Source organism: Thunnus albacares, chromosome 7 (assembly GCF_914725855.1).
Source record: "Thunnus albacares chromosome 7, fThuAlb1.1, whole genome shotgun sequence".
NCBI lineage: Eukaryota > Metazoa > Chordata > Actinopteri > Scombriformes > Scombridae > Thunnus > Thunnus albacares.
The window spans coordinates 34710721-34730815 of NC_058112.1; the positions used below are offsets into that span (position 1 = coordinate 34710721).

General features: G+C 37.8%; 2 protein-coding genes and 1 long non-coding RNA gene across 5 annotated transcripts; 1 reads left to right on the forward strand and 2 right to left on the reverse strand.

Moving 5' to 3' along the window:
- Positions 1–239: 239 nt before the first annotated feature.
- actr6 (actin related protein 6) lies at positions 240–8244 on the reverse strand. The gene is made up of 11 exons (XM_044355659.1): positions 8090–8244; positions 6431–6548; positions 6273–6341; positions 6070–6193; positions 5098–5233; positions 4941–4997; positions 4735–4833; positions 4130–4208; positions 3873–4044; positions 2539–2677; positions 240–592 (listed from the first exon to the last, which is right to left on the reverse strand). Exons 1-11 carry the CDS (start codon positions 8155–8157, stop codon positions 463–465), a joined length of 1191 nt encoding a protein of 396 aa, XP_044211594.1. The 5' UTR covers positions 8158–8244; the 3' UTR covers positions 240–462.
- Positions 605–2479, forward strand: LOC122985216. The gene is made up of 2 exons (XR_006404065.1): positions 605–682; positions 2312–2479. It is a non-coding gene; the product is annotated as an uncharacterized LOC122985216 (long non-coding RNA).
- On the reverse strand, positions 8222–18926 carry LOC122985194 (protein FAM3C-like). 3 transcript variants are annotated; one of them, XR_006404051.1, is made up of 11 exons: positions 18850–18926; positions 18099–18134; positions 16327–16410; positions 14056–14124; positions 13853–13961; positions 13642–13700; positions 13509–13559; positions 13339–13423; positions 12029–12155; positions 10582–10737; positions 8222–8275 (listed from the first exon to the last, which is right to left on the reverse strand). XR_006404051.1 is itself a non-coding variant. In XM_044355670.1 (10 exons), exons 1-10 carry the CDS (start codon positions 18866–18868, stop codon positions 10648–10650), a joined length of 729 nt encoding a protein of 242 aa, XP_044211605.1. In that variant the 5' UTR covers positions 18869–18926; the 3' UTR covers positions 8347–10647. The 3 variants fall into 3 exon arrangements, 2 of the variants coding, with proteins under 2 accessions (XP_044211605.1, XP_044211606.1); XM_044355670.1 differs by lacking the exon at positions 8222–8275 and having other exon boundaries at positions 8347–10737; XM_044355671.1 differs by lacking the exons at positions 8222–8275; positions 18850–18926 and adding an exon at positions 18648–18839 and having other exon boundaries at positions 8347–10737.
- Positions 18927–20095: the final 1169 nt, after the last annotated feature.

The following is a 20095-nucleotide window of genomic DNA, read 5'->3' on the forward strand; positions in this document are numbered from 1 at the left end:
ACCTTTATTACCTCTATTATATAAACAGGATTTGGTCTCTTTCTGCTCGTCTCCTGTCACCTCTCTGCTCTCTAATAAATGCATTAAATGACCCCCAAAAAATACTAAAAAAAATACTTTCTTGCTTTAGACAAAATTACTTAAAGTCTCTTCAAGATTTCTGTAAATTAAATTAAAATACATTCAACACTGTTTCAAAAATGAAATACAAGTAAAAAGTAAAAACAAGGATTGTGTGGTGTTGGTTGAAATATTTTAACACTTCTTACATCATACTCATGTTCAGAGTTTACTAACAAAAATAAAGAAAGTGCATATTTACACATGTATAAAACATCTGACAGTCCTTGTTCCAGACAAACTCAAATATAAAACAATGAAAAAAACATTTTTCATTTTACTTGTTTGAATCCATTTTGATCCTGTAAGTATATCAGATATAAAACAGTTTTTGTCTGACAGTCAAATATCAAACTTTTCTTCACAGATAAAATGTCCGTTCTCTTCGTAATCCTCCCGCGTCACCACCATCTCATCGTAGTCCGGATTGTGGGACAGCAGCTTCCCTCCTTCCCACGAGAAACTGATCGGGCTGCCGGACAAAACAATAAAACACCAGAACATGTTACATATGGCTCTGATATGAATCAGTAGGAAGCTGTAAAAGAAAACTGAATAACAGGTTATCATTTGATGTATTTCTTCAATATATCATACATGTTTCAGACAGTGTTTAAGTTCAGTTTAGTTTTAGTTTGTGTGTGCTGTGTCTATTCTAAACTTAGTTCTTTGCTGTGTAAGATGAGGCAGTTGTGTGTCTAACAGTTCAGTTTATTCTGTTATACCTTTACCTGAGCCAGTGATGAGATAAACTGTAGTTATGTAGATGTTTATGTGTAAAACTGATCAGCTTTAGAGGATAGTGTGGTTTGTCCTTAATTTAATATAGTAGTGATGTTATTTTGTGATGTTACTTGGTGCTTATGTACTGTCATATATGGTGGTGAAGAAAGTCTGTTCCTAGGTTAGCTGAACTTTTGACTTATGTTTCTATCTGAGGGTTGCTGACCTGTAAGGTTAGTAAACAGATGTCTTAAATTCTGTACGAGTAGTATTTAAGGGACTGGTTAACCTTTCAGACAAAGAGAAGATAGCTAGGTGGTATCTTTGTCTCCAGAACTATGATGCTTTATACTTCTGATTGTATTATTTCATAACCTGACAATGCTCTTTGTGTGTTTATTGAGTCATCAGCAATTTCCCCATTACAAGGCTGATACGTTATGTCTTGAATACAGCAACATTTTAATCACTACGACGATGAAACATGTTAACAGGTTCAGTATCAGACTATCAGACTGTTTACAGGTGTTTGAACGGACTAGAAATTTAAAAAAAATAATCAAAAGTTCAAAGATTTGGGACTTTTGGATCTTGTGTTTGTGCTGAACAGATGATTAAAAAACTTTTTATTTGATCAAATGGAAAGCGGAGAGACGACTGAATGTGTTTAATATTTCTGTAAAGAGTTTCTACTTTCATTATTTATTAATCTGTTACTTATTTATTATTTTCTATATTAATTGATTAGTTGTTTATTCAGTTTACTGTCACTGAGACTAAAGAAACCAGAAAATATTCACATTTAACAAGCTGCAATTTTTTCCTTAAAAAATGACTCAAAACGATGAATCGATGATCAAAATAGTTGCTGATTAATTTAATTACTTATTGATGAATCTTTTTAAACCATGTCAGAGGTTTACAGTCGAGTTTCCTTTAAGTTTTATTAGACGATGATGATAAACTGGTTTTGGTGAATTGTGGTTTAATTATAAAGAGATATTTACACATTTTATTTATTTACACTCTGATACACAAAGATCAGCTTTTAAATGACATTTTAAAGCAGGTAGTAAAGATATTTGGAGTTATATTCAAAGATTAAAGATTGTCTGTGTGTTTATAATTTAGATTGAAGCTGCTGAAGCTCAGAAAACAACATCAACTAGTTAGAAAATGCTGCTAAATGTGAGAATCTGAGACTCTACTACACTGAGATAAAAAGTCCTCATAAATATAATTTCAAATCTTAGACAGAACATAAGAGAAGATTTAAGCTGAAAGGATGTTATTTATTTATTTATTTATGGTAAATATAGATTCTATTCCAGTAAATGAAGATGATGATGATGATGCTCCTCTAAATGAGACATCAACTTTGTCTTCTACGTGATAAAACTGGATTTAAAAGCAGATTAATAGTCTGATATAATCACAACACTGACACGTGTTTAACATGTTTATAAAGAGTTTCTACTGTAATCAGAGGATCAGCAGTCTGCTGTCGGGACCTGGATCACTGGATCACTGGATCACTGGATCACCTTTAACCTTCATGTTGGACTGAATCTGTGTTGTTTTTAGGTGTATATGATGTGTGTTACATGACAAAATAATAGCAGTGATGATATAATAATATATATATATTTCTTCCTCTGCTGTTAAAACAGAACCAGTTAGTTTGAGGTTTCGTACTTGGCCGGTAGAAGGACGGAGACGGGAAGGTGAGCGGGGACGAGCGAGCGTAGTTCTGCCTCCAGTCGCTCTCTGAAGCCTGGAAACAAAGTGTTTCCTCCAGTCAGGACGATGTTCTGGTAGAAATGAGGCTGCATCTCTGAACACGACATAAAACACATCAATCAGCTGCAACATAACAATAAATAGAAACTTATTGTTATGTTTAAAAAGGACAAAAATAAACTATTAATCGATGAGTTGATCTACAGAAAATTAATCTGCAACTATTTTTAAAGTCAAATATAACAAACACACCAAAGTTCCAGCTTCTTATGTGATGATGAAGAGATATTAATGTTCTTTACAGCTGATCAGACTAAAGAAGCTGCTTGAAAACATCAACTTTCTCTTTATTTTATGATATTTTATAGTTCAAACCATCAATAAAGAAAATAATTGTTAGTCGTAAACATTCAGTTTATGACACATAAACCAAAACGCTGTATGGAAGTTATAAACAGAACCTGGTTCAGTCTCAGACTTTCAGAGTAAAAGTCCAAACGTTGGAAATTCAGTTGATTTTTGTTTTTAAAATATATTTTATATGTGTGTTAATGTGTGAAAAGACTCGATGTTTAGACGCATTTATCAATCAATTAATCAATCAATAGAGACCACGTCTGTCCCCAAAACCACAGAGACCACGTCTGTCTCCCGACCACTTAAATCACTTAAATCTAAAGTAAACAGAAGAAGAGTCATTCATGAAAATCTAGTAAAAATTAACACCACGTCTGCAACAGTTCAACAAAATAAGAGAATTAAATGTGGACTCTTGAACATTAGATCTCTGTCATCTGAAGCCGTATTAATAAACGATTTAATCTCAGATCATCATATTGATTGATTGTCTTACTGAAACCTGACTGTGTCATGAAGAACATGTCAGTCTAAATGAATCCAGTCCTCCCAGTCATATTAATACTCACATTCCTCCAGACACTGGCCGAGGAGGAGGAGTCGCAGCCTCATTATCAACTCTAGACCTGAACTTCATTATAACTCATTAGAAAGTCTTTACAGTCAGTTCTATGTGTTATAGTGAACCGTCCTCCTGGTCCGTGAACTCTGAACTCTCAGAGTTTTTGTCGTATTTAGTCTTTAGTACAGATAAATATATAATATAGATATATATAATTATGTGTGTAATTAATCAGAAATCTGTAATTTAACTCATTAGTTCAGAATCATTTCATGGACTTCCTGTCTGAGAGACGGCTGCAGGTCATTTCTGTGAATTAGTTGATGTGTGGTGCAGCTGTGGAGGCAGCGGTTTAAGAGTCACATCTGACCTTCCGGCAGGGACTGGATGGAGTGGACGATGGCCTCTGGGACGCCCATCTCCTGGATGCCGATGTCTGACGGGTGGAAGAGCATCTCGGGGACGGCGAAGCGCTCGTTGACCAACCTCAGGATCTGCTCTCCGGTCTTATACTTCCCGTTGTAGATCATCTCCTCTCGCGGCTGTCAGAGAGACCGAAGAAGAACATTCAGAAAAGACAGAAAACGGCGTCGGGATGATACGACAGACCCGCTCAAGCCGTCTCACCTTGCAGAAACCTTTTTTGATGGAGCTGAAATCTGGAAGAACGTAGTCCCTCATCACCGTGTTCTCCTCCCCCTTCAGCCTGAAACACAAGAGAGAACCGTCACTCAACCGACCAACGACCGCAAAGCTTCATCAGATCCGTGATGTTCGCTGTACGAGCCGCAGATCACGGCGCCGACTCTCAGCAAACACGCCTGTAGTGACTTGATTTCGCCACAGTGAGGGGCTGTTACCGGGACATGTAACTGACGCGTCGTCATGCGGCGGCTCCGTGTACTAAATCAAACATCCTCGGACTTGCGCTTCAGATATTTTATTTATCACTGTGCCCCACTAAAGCATTTGCTATTCATACACTTACATCTATAACTTGCATGAAAACAAACAAAAAGGCTTAAAGATTAGCCTCTAAACAGCGGTCAAAAAAACTGTGTGCTTCTCCCGGTAAGCAGCACACCTGAGGAGTAATCGCTTCTTCTTCTACATATACATTTCCGTAGACTGCTGCTCAACACGCCGCCTACTGTGGCAACCAGGGAATGACCTTAACACAGTCATAGATACAAATGGCTCCAACAACGCCGCTCCGCTGTTTCTGGACTCACTGTGCCGTCTCCATGTCTTTATAAAACTGCTGCGACACGTAGCAGACGTCCTCCTTCACCTGGTTGATCACATGGGTTTCATCCATCACATGTAACTGTCTGGGGGAGAAGACAAGAGATTATTTATTTATTTATTTATTTATTTAGATGATTCGACTGAAACAACTGAATTCTACCAATAAAAACAAACTGTGAGGTGGATTTACCGATATGAAATGATCTCCTTCAGGTGATTGGTCAGAAGTTTCCCTCCTACATTGATCCTAAAAGGTAAAATAAAGCAGCGGACATCAGATTAATGTTGTGGTTATTATTGTTGTTGTTGTTGTTGTTGTTGTTAGAGGTGTTGTCGCTGCGTTCAACCTGCGGATGCCGTCCTTCATGGCGCGGCTGCGGCAGTAGGGGGCGATGTGTGTGAAGGAGAATCCCGTATCGACCACCAGACAGCAGAGCTCCGATGGTTTAGTGTGGAAGTAGTGATGAGCGCTGAGAGAGCCGGCTGCAGAGAGAAGAAACGACACAGATTTAAACAGATTAAAACAGATTAAACTGATATCTGACAACCAGCAGAATCCAGGAGAACGTGACTGTGAAGGACCGACATCAAACCCAGAAGAAGTTCATGAGGACGTTTCAGGAGATTCAAAAACAGAGAAATGAGATTATTTTCATTATTTATTAATCTGTTACTTATTGATTATTTTCTATATTAATTGATTAGTTGTTTATTCAGTTTACTGTCACAGAGACTAAAGAAACCAGAAAATATTCACATTTAACAAACTGCAATCAGAGAATTTGGACTTTTTTTTCTTTAAAAAAATGACTCAAAACGATGAATCGATGATCAAAACAGTTGCTGATTAATTTAATAACTTATTGATGAATCTTTTTAAAGCGTGTCAGAGGTTTACAGTCGAGGCTCGTTTTATTAGACAATGATGATAAACTGGTTTTGGTGAATTGTGGTTTAATTATAAAGAGATATTTACACATTTTATTTATTTACACTCTGATACACAAAGATCAGCTTTTAAATTAGAGGAATTATGTGAAATAAAGTGAAATAAAGTGAAATAAAGTGAAATAAAGTGAAATAAAGTGTCGTATCGGATCAATCTGACAACAACATGGATGTTAGTTCTGTAGACGACGTGTTTACAACAAATTATTATAAATGAAGTGACATGAAGTCATTCATTGTCTTTGTGTTTTATTTTGTATTTGATGTTCTGATGAAGAACCTGGTCTGTATTTTATTCTGCTTCGTGTTTCTGAGGACGTGAGGATGATGACGGAGGATCTGATGAAGCAGCAGCTTCCTGCCGGACTCACCGTTGGTCCTGAGAGCCGACTGGAACTGGTACTCCTCGAACAGGATCTCGTTCATGGACTCCTGGATGGAGGTGAAGTTGAAGTACGGCTCGGTGATGATGACGCTGGTGTCTGCGAACTCCACCTGCACACCAGCGGACAACATGATCAGAAACGTTTCAAACTAAACTACGAGACGTTGCTGAAGGAAGGAAACTAAACACCTTGAACATCTCCTTCCCAAACAGATGATCCCACACTTTCCTCTGCACGTCCCAGTTGACCAGATAACCCTGCAGAGAGACGGCAGGAGACAGAAAAACACATCAAAAAACCAGCCCAGATGTTGCCCTGATGCTTCATGCGGGTTCACTGGCGTCACCTTCTGGAAGGGCAGGATGTAGAAGAGTCCGGAGGGATCTTTGATCTCATCCAGCTGGTTGGCAGTGAAGGTCTTTAATCTGGACGTCTTGGAGCGAAACTGACAGTTTGGGATGACGCTGCAGGAGAAAGACAGGAGGTCACTCTGCTGACGGGACGCACTAGTGAACGACGACTATAATCACCAAACCTTCCTGGAACGTTACTAGATACTAAAACTACTGCACACAAACGTCGAACCAAACAGAAACACATCAAACACCACAAACAACAGCAGGTTGTTTAAGTTGTTCTGGTGAGAATCACGATGATGGTGATGATGATGATGGTGGAAATGGTTGGCGGTCTTGTTACTGTGCTTTCATATTTATTAAACATTTGAAGTTTCATGATGTTTTAATTCAGTTTAAATGCAGCTGATCTAAACTAATACATTGATTGATTGATTGATTTATTGATGAGTATAAATCAGGTCTTCTGTCGCGGGTGCTGGTGTATAAATGGGAGTAGATTAAAGAGTTCAACAACGAACAAGCTCGCCAGGAGGCAGGGATCATTTCATTGGTCAACAGTAAACCTGGCCTCCTATTGGTTGGATTTTGACAACGTTGTTGCACAAAAAAAGTTTCACGAGCAGCCTGAGTGTGAGAGGAAGAGTTCTGAGGGACAAATTACAAGATTTGAACCTGAAATCAATAAATTCTGCTCTCTAATCGATTTACCACGCTGTTGAATAAAGACGGGGAGATATCTCCACATCTGTTTGTTCTCTACTGTCAGAATCTGCTGAACATGTTCCTGAAAAACCTCCTTCAACAATCTCACCGTCAGCTGATGCAGAGTTTCCATCACGTAAAAAGCACAAAACAACAGAACCGAACGATTAATCAGCAGCTATTCTAATAACTGATCCATCGTTAGTAAACTAACAATCAACAGATTGATCAATAGTGAAAAGAATCCTCAGTTGCAGTCAGATGCAGGTTAAAGACGTGATGATAAATGTTCATTTGTTCTTATTTACAGATAAACTTTAAGAAGAATTAATGTCTGTATGTGTTGTTTATTTGTTTATTTGTTTTAGATACGTCCAGATTATCTCCAGATATATTTGACATTATGATCCACAGCTGCAGCTAATGATTATTTTCATTATCGATTAATCTGTTGATTATTTTCTTGATTAACTGATTAGTTGTTTGATCTTCAGTTTACTGTCAAAGAAAATATTCACATTTAACAAAATGACTTTTCTTAAAAAAAAAAAGACTCAAAACGATGAATCGATTATCAAAATAGTTCTCAATTAATTAAATAGTTGGCAACTAACCAATTAATCGACTAATTGTTGCAGCTCTATTAGGATCAATACAAATAGATTGATTAATATCAGCTGAACATCTGCTGACTGAATCCTGTTATTTCATATTTGGACTGATTCTGTCAGTTTGTTTATTAAAAAAAACATTGAAAACCTAAAATCATCATTTTCTAAAAGAAGTTTGGCGACAGTTTAGAGAAAAAACCTTCAGTTTATGACAGAGATGGACGAGTTTAATACGTTATTACTGTTAAATACGTTCATATCGATAAATGCTGCACGTTATCATTATCATTATTATTATTATTATTATTATTATCAGACACGGAACTAACTGACCTGACCTTCTCCTGACTGTATCCGATCTTCGCCGTGTAGGCTCCGTTATCCAGAACTAAAGTCGCCATTTAAGAGTCTGAAAACAGTTTATTTAGTCCATAAACACTGAAACTGAACTCATCACACCGCTCCGCCATTAACAATTCACTGCAGCCAATCAGGTTCGTATCTACAGTCAGGTGGTTCCTACAGCCAATCAGAGACGAGACTTTAGGTGCCTGTAGAAACATGTTCGGGTGGGTACAACATGAAATGAAGTTCCGCCTTCTGTCTTCATAATGTTCCGTTTTCAGACGGATTCAGAGTTCTTTCTATCATTTCATTGGTATTTATGATGAACTGATCAAAACTACTTCTTAAAATATCTTTTATTTCATCAAAAAGTCATTTTTCAATAAGCAAGAAAGTTTAATTCTTATCTGACTTTCAAAGATGAAGTAGTCTCTGTCCTTTAAGTAGGATTCAGACCAGTTCAGCACGGTGCCAGAAGGTCCCACCGTGTTTTCCAGTCTGTCTAGTGATGTGTTGTGGTCGACCGTATCAAATGCGGCACTGAGATCCAGTAATATTAATACTGTAATTCTGCCACTGTCAGTGTTTAAGTTTATGTCACTGAAGACCTTCACAAGAGCAGTTTCAGGTCTGCGGTTGAAATCCTGACTGGAAGACATCAAAACAGTTGTTTAAAGCCATGAAGTTGTTCAGCTGTTGAAAAACAGCTTTTTCAATGATTTTACTTAAAAACAGGAGGTTTGATATGAGCCTGTAGTTGCTCTTTGGTGAAGTGTCTAGATTCTTCTTTTGTGGTTTGATGACGGCAGTTTTCAGGGTTTGTGGGAAGAACCTGAGAGAAGAGATGTGTTGACAGTCTGTAGAAGATCTGAGGAGATGCAGTTAGAACTATTGTAGGAAATCATCAAATGAAACTATGATGCAGCTTTTATTCATGTTTCTGTTGGTTTGTTGCAGCTCTGAGCAAAAAAACCAAAAAAAAACCAAACATCAACCAAAAGCAGAAAGAAGAACCGACAAGCTAAAGTTCAAAACCCAGAAAAGGTTCAAACACCAAATCAGATTGTTCTTCTTTTATTGTTCTTATGTGTGATTCTGTGTGAAGCTCTTTGTGTTGATAGTGATACATAAATAAAGATATTATTATTATTTAATTAATTATTTCTTCCTCCAGTTTCATGCTTTGATCCTTTCAGCAGCAGCAGGTGACGTCTGTAATCAAAACCTGCTCACTGAAAACCAAACAGAACCTCAAAACCCCCAAAACAAAACAAAACTACATTTACAGAAATTAATACAGATAAACAATCAAACAGATATTAAAGTGGCTTCTAACTCCATAAACCACAAAACAACTAAATAACTTCATAATGAACAAACATATCAGTGGTTACAGTGAACATCAAACTGAAGAACACTGATGACGGCAGAGACGTGTTTGTGCTTTGATCTGATCAGCTGAGGGAACGTCGACCAGATGAAGAGGTTGTGGTTGTGGTTTGTTCAGACCAAACGCAAAGTGAGTTTTCATGTGCTGCGAGTGCCTAGAAACCAAAAACACTCGTTCACATCCGCACGAGTTCAAATGTTTTAACTTACACGTAACATTTAATGAATGAACTTCATGAAGATACAGAGACGAGAGAGAAATAACAGAAAACACACAAACACACAAATACACAAACACACAACACACAAACACACAAACAAACAAACACACAAACAAACAAACAAACACAGAAACACGCTTCTCATTTGGTCTGAGCACATCTCAGTTCATCCTGACATGAACATGAACGTAGTAAACAGATATGATGACGATCCGTCTGGTAGTTGTTGAAATATTTCAGTGAAGAAGTAAAAACCTTCCTCATGGTGGCGCTGGAGGAAACATCTTCATCTGAGGAACATGAATGTTTGTTCAAACCTTCTCGGTGATTCATTAAACGGATATTTTCATCGTCCTCCACAGTAACGCTGCTAACATGCTAACATGCTAACATGGCTAACAGAGGAAGAGACTCGGTAGTTGATATAACATCCAGACTATTTGATGACAGTCGTTGCCACTGATCGTCCTCGACAACGTGAACATTAATGACTTTACGAGCAGATGAAGAACAGACGGCTGCATCATCGGTTTTGATCTCTGAGAGGAGGAAGTCTGACGTCCAGACACGTTCAGCTTCATATCTTCTTCTACGACATTTACAGGACAGTTTCCTCTGATTCCACCATAAACTACTTCCTCAGCAGCTTATTTATTACCTTCAGACCCCAGTAAAATGTTTAAAATTAAGAATAATAAAAGTATTTTGTCTTTTTCCTCTTTGTGTCACAGTAACAGACTCAGTGAGGAAAGAAGCAGCGTAGAGAGCAGCTGTTTGTAACGTAACTGTGTCTGTAAAGAGAAGAACTGGTTCATCCAGACCAGCAGGACAAACACAGTTTATAGCTTCACTTTTCATTAAGTCACTAACTGGTTTGATCTTCTTTGTCTTCTTATCGTGCAAACACCAGCTGCTGCTTCATGTTCGAACAGCGCGTCACTCCAGATACCTCGGGATGCATCCTTGCAGCTGGATGAGCTCGGGCCAGCTCTCATATTTATTCTTCACTTTGTCGTTCTTCATATGCTAAAACAGACAAACAGAGAAACAGACAGAGAGCTGATTCAGAACAAAACCACGTCAACAAGAAACTCATATTTATTTATCAAACTGCTGAAACTCAAATTCTTCACATTTAGTCACAAACTGGAGAATAAAAACTGTTGATCAAACATGTTTTCAGTGTAAAAGTCAGTTAAATATAAACTCCTTTAAACTCCTTTAAACTCCTTTAAACTCCTCTAAACTCCTTTAAACTCCTGTGTTTAATCTGGTCGTTTGTGTCGGTTTGTTGTTGGAACCAGATTATTTCTCTCATGTTACCGACAGAGTGAAGCGGAAACGCAGCATTACTGAACCTGAGGAGGAATTTACAGTTTACGTATGAAATTTACGGATCAACAGACACATTTTCAGTTTTTATTGATATGATTCTCTCCAGTTCACCATCACCCACCAACAGCTCAATAATTAACAGGAAGAAGAATCATCACCTTTCTGACAACGTCAACAACAGCTGAACATGTAGAAGATTCATAAGAAGAAGAACTGATGGAAAACATCAGACAATAATCAGCTCTGAACTTTAAATGTCAGAGAGTCGATCCTCCATCATCTGTCTGATCGGACTCAATATCATTGATCAGGATCAATAACACGTAACTGAAGCGGCAGCACTTTGATTCTTGTTATTATCTGATTTCTACCAACAGCAGCACAGCTCAGTTTATATTTCATCCACATTTATATATTTATACATGATCAATATATCAGATTGTTGTTCGTTATTCAAAGATTTAAAGTTTTCACACAAATCAATAAAAGTTTAATTTTTAAGAAGTGATGATTATACTGTAAATAGTTTTTTCTGATAAATACCGACTCAGAACTTCTGGAAAACATTTATTATTTATTTATTTATTATTAAACGTTTTCCTCCGACAGGCTGCATCTGTAAACATCTGTTCTTAAAACATTAACAATAGAAAAGTGTTTATGAATATTTAACGTGTTTCTGTGTTTTATATCTTTATTTAACTTTATTTCATCCTCCAACGTTCACAGTGTTTGTTTTTTATTCTGTAAAGAACTTAAAAAAGTGCTACATTAATAAACTTTATGACATTTTGTTGACATGTTTTATCAAGCACATTCCCTCTAACTCATCTTTAATATTTGGCTTTTTTTTTTTAAACATCTGAATCTAGAAGTTAAAAGTTTTGTGTGTTTCATATTTAATGCAGTGATGCCTCGACGCTGTGCGGAGGTTACGGAGGTTAAACGGAGGTTAAAGAGCGTCTGATCTGGTGGTTTTTACCTTCTCGAAGTTGCTCTTCACTGCAGCTCCTTTCCCACCAACGAACACCCAGTTATCTCTGAAGCCCAGAGACTGGACGGCGGAGCTGCCCAGCTCAGCGATCAGCTTCCTGGCATCTTCATTCAACCTGTGAAACACAGTGAAGCTTTCAACACACAGACACACAAAGCTCAGAGATCATCAGTCCTGCAGGATCCCAGTCAGGTTCATCTCATGTAGGTTTGCACAGACGAGGCCTCAGTGTTGTATGAATAACAATCACAATACAGATACCACAAGTCAAGTGATAATTAATCATATAAAATAGAATATTAACAATAAAAATATGTGAAATATAACTATAAAGGAACAAATCTGTGTCCTTCACTGTTCATCTGATCATCATCACATAGGCGAGTACTGCTGAACATGTTTAATATTAATAAGCTTTGAATAAAACAGTGAACAGCGAGCCGCTCAGCTCCGAGTCTGAGGGGCTGTTTGATATAAACGCCATCACACCACAGCGGGGGCGGGGCTTCTGGGCTGTTCAACTGTGCAGGGAACCAATCAGAAAATACTTCCAGATCACAATAAGACTAATCTTCTGTTTCAATGTTTCACCGTTTTTACTTCACAAAACATAAACTCACAACTGGTTTGTTTGTTCGGCGAGAGCTTTATGAACTCTGATTCAAACGTAGTTAGCAGGAAGTTTGAATCTTCTTAGAGCTTTATTAGCAGAATCTGTCTTAAACCAACAGTCAGTCATCAAATGAACAGTGAAAGCTGTGTTTCTGTCTGTAATCATTCCTCCTGTTCATACTGACCATTAGAAGATCCCTTCATAATGACCTTACAATGGAAGTGATGGAGGACAAAATCCATAGTCCTCCTTCTGTGCAAAAATGTATTTAAAGTTTATCTGAAGCTAATATGAAGCTTCAGCGTCCAAATGAGTCAAATCCAGTAGATATCTTTCAACGTTACAGTCTTTTTAGTGCCAAAGTTCCTCTTTTTGTTACTATACTTCCACCTGCAGCTCAACAGGGAAACACAAAGACTGTAAATGTGTCAGATATCCACTTGATATGACTAACTCAGACTGATGAAGCTGAATAGAAGCTTCACACAGACTTTAAATGACTGTGTGGACACACTGTGGATTTTATCCTCCATCACTAACATTGAAAGCACATTTGAAGGATCTTTTAATATCCAGTATGAACAGGAGGAATGATTACAGACACGTGACTGTTGGTTATAGACAGACGTGAAAAACTGTGAACTCGTCCTTTAATAGCAGTTTGGAGAAGAGAGATTATATTTACTTTGATGAAGGTTCGTCATAAGACGCCATCAGAACAATAGAACCTTTCTCGATGCTCTTCAGGAGTTTGATGAGAGGTTCCACATCTGCAGGACAAACATGTGTTTAATGTTTAAATCAAACCATCACTGCAGCTGAAACATATCAATTAAAATACAAGATGCTTCTTACCGCCGCTGTACATGTTAAAGTGATCGGTCTTCATGACTTCTCCTGTTTTCCCTGTTAGACAGAAACATGTTAATGTTCCTGAAACCAGTTTATCATGAAGGAAGATGCAGCAGCTCACTGGTTCAACACTCACCGTTTATAATAACGATGTTGATTCCAAAACCAGCGTTGTTCTTCACTGTTCCCAGAGCCCTGAGGAGGTTTGTGTAATGTCAACAACACGTCAGCAGCACGTCTTTAACATTAAAACTGTGAATTTCCATAAATTTGAGAGAATTTTAAAAATGAAAATAATGAGTCGGATGAAAGCAGGAAGTGTGTGAAGAAAAGAAGAAGCTGCTCACAGATTGTTCTCCACGCAGATCTTTGGACCCACGACGTTGGCGGCGCCGCTCTGGATGAAGAAGCTGAAGTGATCCTCTGGACACTCTCTCTTTGGAGAACAGGATCCAACTGGACAGGAAGTACAGAACATTAACGGATCCCATCAGATGAGTCGGACGGATTGATCCTGAGCAGCTGATCAGGTGTGTTATCGATCTCTCACCTGACTGTTTGGAGGGCGCTCTGGTCCTGGAGGCGTCCAAACCTCCAGATAACGCACGAGTCCATTCAGCTGGAACAACAGTCAGAGTTTTATTGACAGGATGAACAAACACGTACTGACAGAGTTAAAGGGATATTCCACCAAACATCTGTCTTTTTTATCACTGTAGCTTCTGTTTGTCCAGAAATAAACTGCAATAAAAAGGTTCCTGACGCTCTGCAGAGATATGAGAAGACTCGCCGCCCAGGTGCATGCTGGTACCACACCTGCTGACCCACACACTAAAAATCACTGGGTTCACCTTTATCCCAGTTTGGGTGAATACGGCACCGACACAATACTGTGTTAATGGTGTTCTGAGCCACTTATCTTATCAAACTGACATGTCAGGGTTTGTTATCGATTGTTAATAACTTGTGTATCTGTTGAATATCATCTGCACATCGTTTTGTACAAGAAAGAATAAATCTGTGACTTGTTGTGTGTAACGCTGGTTCACAGTAACAGATCCAACTTTAACACAGTGATTGTTAGTGTGTATATAATACCAGAGGCGTCTATAGTGCATGAATGCAGGCTGTAGGTGGATGTAAACAAGCCTCCATGTCTGTAAAGAAGCTCGAGTCTCTGATGTCTGTAGCTGCAGTTCTATATTAAACATATTAACATATTAAATAAAGTGATCTCTGTTAGCTTGGTGCTAACGTTACGTTTCTTTTACAGCATCATGTGTTTATTTCTTCTGATTACAGTGACAGAAATCAGGAGTTGGAAATATTCTCAACATAAAACCGGTTCTACAGGATCTCCTGGACAGATTTCTTGGCAAAAGCTGTTAAAAAGTGAAACTGAGCTGCGACTGAAGTGAGACCAGTTTGTCTGCTTCCACCTTCACCTCATATTCACGCTCAGTGCTGCACTTTCTCTGACACAGGGAACAAATAAACCAAACACAAAACTAGAAGAACTAAACAAAATACTAAAAAAAAGGATATACTCCGTACATTTAGAAATCTTAAAAATAATCAGATCCTCAAAACAAACAATAAATAAAACCACAAACTGATAAAAAGCTCAGTCGACCTGAAATGTTTGTTTCTTTTATAGAAAAGTCAGACTGACATCAGCTTGAAACAAGAATTAACACATAGAAATACGAATAAAAACTTCATCACATACTGAACCAGCCGTCCACTTATCAATCACCACCATCATCATCATCATCATCATCGTCATCATCGTCATCATCATCATCATCATCATCATCATCATCATCATCGCAGGTATTTAGCAGTTAATTTCTGTGACATTTTTACAGTTTGGTGCAGTTTGATACAAATTATAAGAGAAAACAGAAAATAATGTTTAGTTGGTTTAGTTGGTAAATACACACTCATTATATTTGGATTCATGGTTGTTAATTTATAAAAGAAATCTTAATAAATTAGACTCTTAACAATTTAACTGACAGAAATTAGTTTGTGTTATAATTTGCATATTAACAAATTACCCGACCCTTTCAAAGACGTCTGAGGATGAAAAGCTGCTGTTAGGAGATTATTGACAAAAAGTCCTGGAAATAAAACAAAGTGTTCCTGTTATCTGGGGCCGTGCAGGTAGAGAGAAGTGATGTTAGCAGACGTCTGCTGGAGGCTAACAGCTACTAGCATCACACACCATAAAAGGCTTTTTCACAGCAGATATTTTGACTTATCAATAGTCTATAGTTATTACTAATAACATCAACATGGTCTCTGTTCTATTCAGTGTCCCCATAAACCACGTTAGTCTGACAACGAGCCAGCAGCTGCTTTACGAGGATGTTTTATTATCTGCACCTGTGCTTTTCCTACTGTCACTTCTTAAAACGACTTCTGTGAAAAAAAGTCAATTTCCCATCCAACTGTCAGAGGTCCAGGTGCATTGTGGGTAATGTAGGCGGCAGATTTGACAAAGAAGGAGAATGCGTGGAATAAAATAAGACAATATCTCTGGTTCTGCTGCATCCTTATTAAAAAAAAAACAAAAAAATAAAACAGCCCATCATGAGTCTGATGAGTGAAATGATAAATCTGTTAACATATTGATTATTAACCAATCGCTGCCCCTCCACAACAGTTTAATCAAGATGGTCCCAACTCCTAGAAACATGAAGCTACAGTATGCCATCAGATCATTTAAATAGTGGTGTAACAATTACAAAGTGCAGCCTTTAAAATAAAACACTGATCAAAGTCTTAGTTGTTCACATTATCTGTTAAACGTTCCTACCTGTGAACGGGTTGCTGTATTTCTGCAGCATGACAGTGATAAAAATAACCGCTGGCACCAACACCAACACGCACTGCAAAACCCCTGAGAGACAGAAACAGGTAACATGAGTGAGACAATAATGTAAACTTGTAAAGCACAAAAGTCCAGCTTGATTTATTGGGTTTAATATTATTTGCTTTGGATTAGTTTGACAGAGGTTTTGTTTAGTTAACTGTTTGCTTTGTGTGTGTTGATCAGGACTCAGGTGTGAACTTGTGACTGTTAGATGAATAATAATAGTTAACGCTGGTGTTCACTGGTGTCTCACTGAGACGCTGGTTTAGCAGCTCTGGGACTGGTCCAGGTTGTAACCATCTGTCGTGTTTTGTTTTCAGCAGATCAAGTCAGTGCCGTCAGACAGGTTTTCTTTTCTTTTGATTAACCAGCAACAGCTGTGATACTTTTGTTGTATTTGTTTCTTTGATTCGTTTCCACCTGCAGTTCTGTTCCTCTGTTGCTCATCTCAGTTCTTCACTTTGTGTCATTTTGTATTTGGTGTCTAATTTTGTAAATCTAATAACCAGCCTGATGGCGTTATGTTGCTCCTCGTTCAGTTGTGTTCTTGGTTGTGACAGAAACGATCCGAACCTGAAGACATTTTCATCTTTAAGCTGACATGAACGAGAGGTCCTTAAAATGTTCATAAAGAAAATTTGGGGTGTTTATTATGTCACAGCTAAAATACAGCTGACAATGGACATTTTTATAGATATACGGTCACTACGGATATTAGCTCTGTCAAAAACAAAGAGCCAGAATACAGAAAATTATCTCTTGTGTATTATCTTTCTTTTTATTATTATTATTTTTTACCATTACTTTAGTTTTTTCTTGCTTGTTGTTTTTCTTTTACATGATGCCTCTATTCCATGAAGTTTATATGTAAACATATATGAGAGAATGTTGAGATGCAAATGCACTAAATGATGGGATGTTTGAATTGTATGAAGAAAATGTTCATTTAAACATCTATAGTTCTATAATAACTGGAAACATAAATATAAGAATATGTCATTAAAGGACAGTTTCACTTATCTATAAACCTTACAATGGAAGTGATGGAGGACAAAATCCACAGTCCTCCTTCTCTGCAAAAATGTATTTAAAGTTGATCTGAAGCTAATATGAAGCTTCAGCGTCCAAATGAGTCAAATCAAGTAGATATCTTTCAACGTTACAGTCTTTTTAGTGCCAAAGTTCCTCTTTTTGTTACTATACTTCCACCTGCAGCTCAACAGGGAAACACTGTCCGAGGAAACACAAAGAGGGAATTTGATGCTAAAAAGACTGTAAATGTGTCAGATATCCACTTGATATGACTAACTCAGACTGATGAAGCTGAATAGAAGCTTCACACAGACTTTTAAATGACTGTGTGGACACACTGTGGATTTTATCCTCCATCACTTCCATTGAAAGCACATTTGAAGGATCTTTTAATATCCAGTATGAACAGGAGGAATGATTACATTACTGTTACTATGGAAACCTGACTGATTTATAGACAGACTGTAGATCAAACTTCCATCGAATGTTTCACTGTTCAAACATGAATGAAGGTGGAAGTTTGTGGAGGCTGAAACAAAGAAAACATTTCAGAATGACTGGAAGGAATTATCAGCAACACCCAGATATGTATGTATGTAATAAGGAAGTAACCACCGTCATAAAGTACACACACACACACACACACACACACACAGAATCCGTCAGACAGGATGGAAACTTACTTCTGTAGTTTTGTCGTCTTGCCATTTTTGTATTTCCTGTAAAATAATAAAATAAACAATAATTATGAGATATAGGACAGTAACAGTTTCAATCTGCTTCTGCTTCACTCACAGTGTTTTCAGGTATTTTGGTCAGAACAGAAGTTACTGAAGTCAACAGTCAGTTTTTCCAAACAGCTACAACAACACAAGCATTCTCAGAGCTGGAAGAATACAAACATTTTGGTAGCAACTAAAGATTAATTTCTACTTCTGATTAATTTGCAAATTATTTTCTCAATCAATAATTTTGTCTATGAGATGTCAGGAGATAAAAATGCCACATCACAGTTTCACAGAGCTGAAAGTGATGCAATCAGATAAGTTGTTCAGACAGACTTAAAGTCCAAAACACAAAGATTCAGTTTGTTTCTGTAAAACTGAGAAAAGAAAATCTTTTGCTTTTGAAAACCACTCAAACTATTAAATTACTGATATATGGATTGACTGATTGAATGATCAGCTCTATAGAAGCAGAGAAAGTTTAGCTGAGTAAAAACTAAAAAGTACCTTAAAAGAGGTCCAGTCAGCCTAAATAAGCACAAACACCTGTGCAGGTACACGAGGTGAGAATCACAGCTCCTCAGCAGAAACTAAATCTGTTTACATACAAGCTTCTGTGATTAAACACAGAGCTGCACGTCTGAACTACACCTGACCTGAGAAATGAGATCATTATGAATAAAGCTTAGTGAATGTTAAATAAACTGACCGATTCTCACTGTGAGCATGTCTCTGACGTCCCGGCTCGATGACTCTGTCGAGTCCCGGGAGGCGTTCAGACAAACAAGTTGATCCTGTTCTGCCTCGCTCAGCCTGATCACCTGGTTACAGCCAATCAGCTGCACCCAGGAGGTCAGAGTCCATGTGACTCATCGGGTGATAACGTTATAAAGTATGAAGGAGTATTTACATGCATGAAGTTACCAGCACTGAGACTGTTTCACTAAGAAGCTTCCAGTCGCTTTACTCTAACGTTCTGTATGTTCAACTAATAAATGTTTAGTTTATATTTTAATAATTTACAGATTTTTCTGATTGGTTCCCTGCAAGATTCAACACAACTTTACCAACACAGCAGCTCAATTTAAACTAACTTCTAATGAATAGAACATTGGTAAAATTAAACTACTCTCCATTTTTATGGAGATATCCCCAAGGACCCCTGGGGGTCCCCAAACCCCACTTTGAGAACCAATTATCTAAATCACCCCTGAGGCCAGTCAGCTCATTTTTGTTTGTTTAATATTCCAGAAGGAAGTCAAACGTTTGACTTGTGGGTCCAATAATTTGTTTTTGACAGAGGAGGCCATGCAAGGTTTATAAGCTTTATTTATTTAATGAATAAAATACTGAACAGCAACTATGACTGAATGATGCTGTCTTGTTTCACAGAGGGCAGAATGAGACCTACACACCGTTGGAGAGAAATTCAAACCCTGATCAGCTGTGTGTAGGTCAGGTGTTATTAAGTATGACCCAAGAAGTCCAAACATATTGGTGAAGCTGATGCTGCACAGAGGACTTGCTCAGTAAAATTGTGAGTATTGCTGGAAAAATAAACAACACCAAGACAGCCTCACTGACATCTACCAAACCCTCTCAAACAGTGATGTGCAAGTCATGACGAATCATTTGAAACGAATGACTCTTCTTACTGACTCGGGAAGGACGAGTCCTCATCTCCAGGGTCTCATTCACTGACTCGCCCCTCCTACCTGCTAACTAGCTGGTGTGAACTGTGAAGACGAGGCGAGACAATGTGTCACTATTGTGCAACTCTTATATTAACTGTATTTGTGGAGATGTATCACGTTAATTACTGTATTAACCAGCCGTGTGAGAAAAGCAACCGCTTTGGTGCTTGTTTCAGCTCAGTACTCGCTCTCCAAGCCCAGAGATGAAGGTCTAACTTGGGCTGCATGAATCATTCACTCACCCACAAGCTCAACGCCACA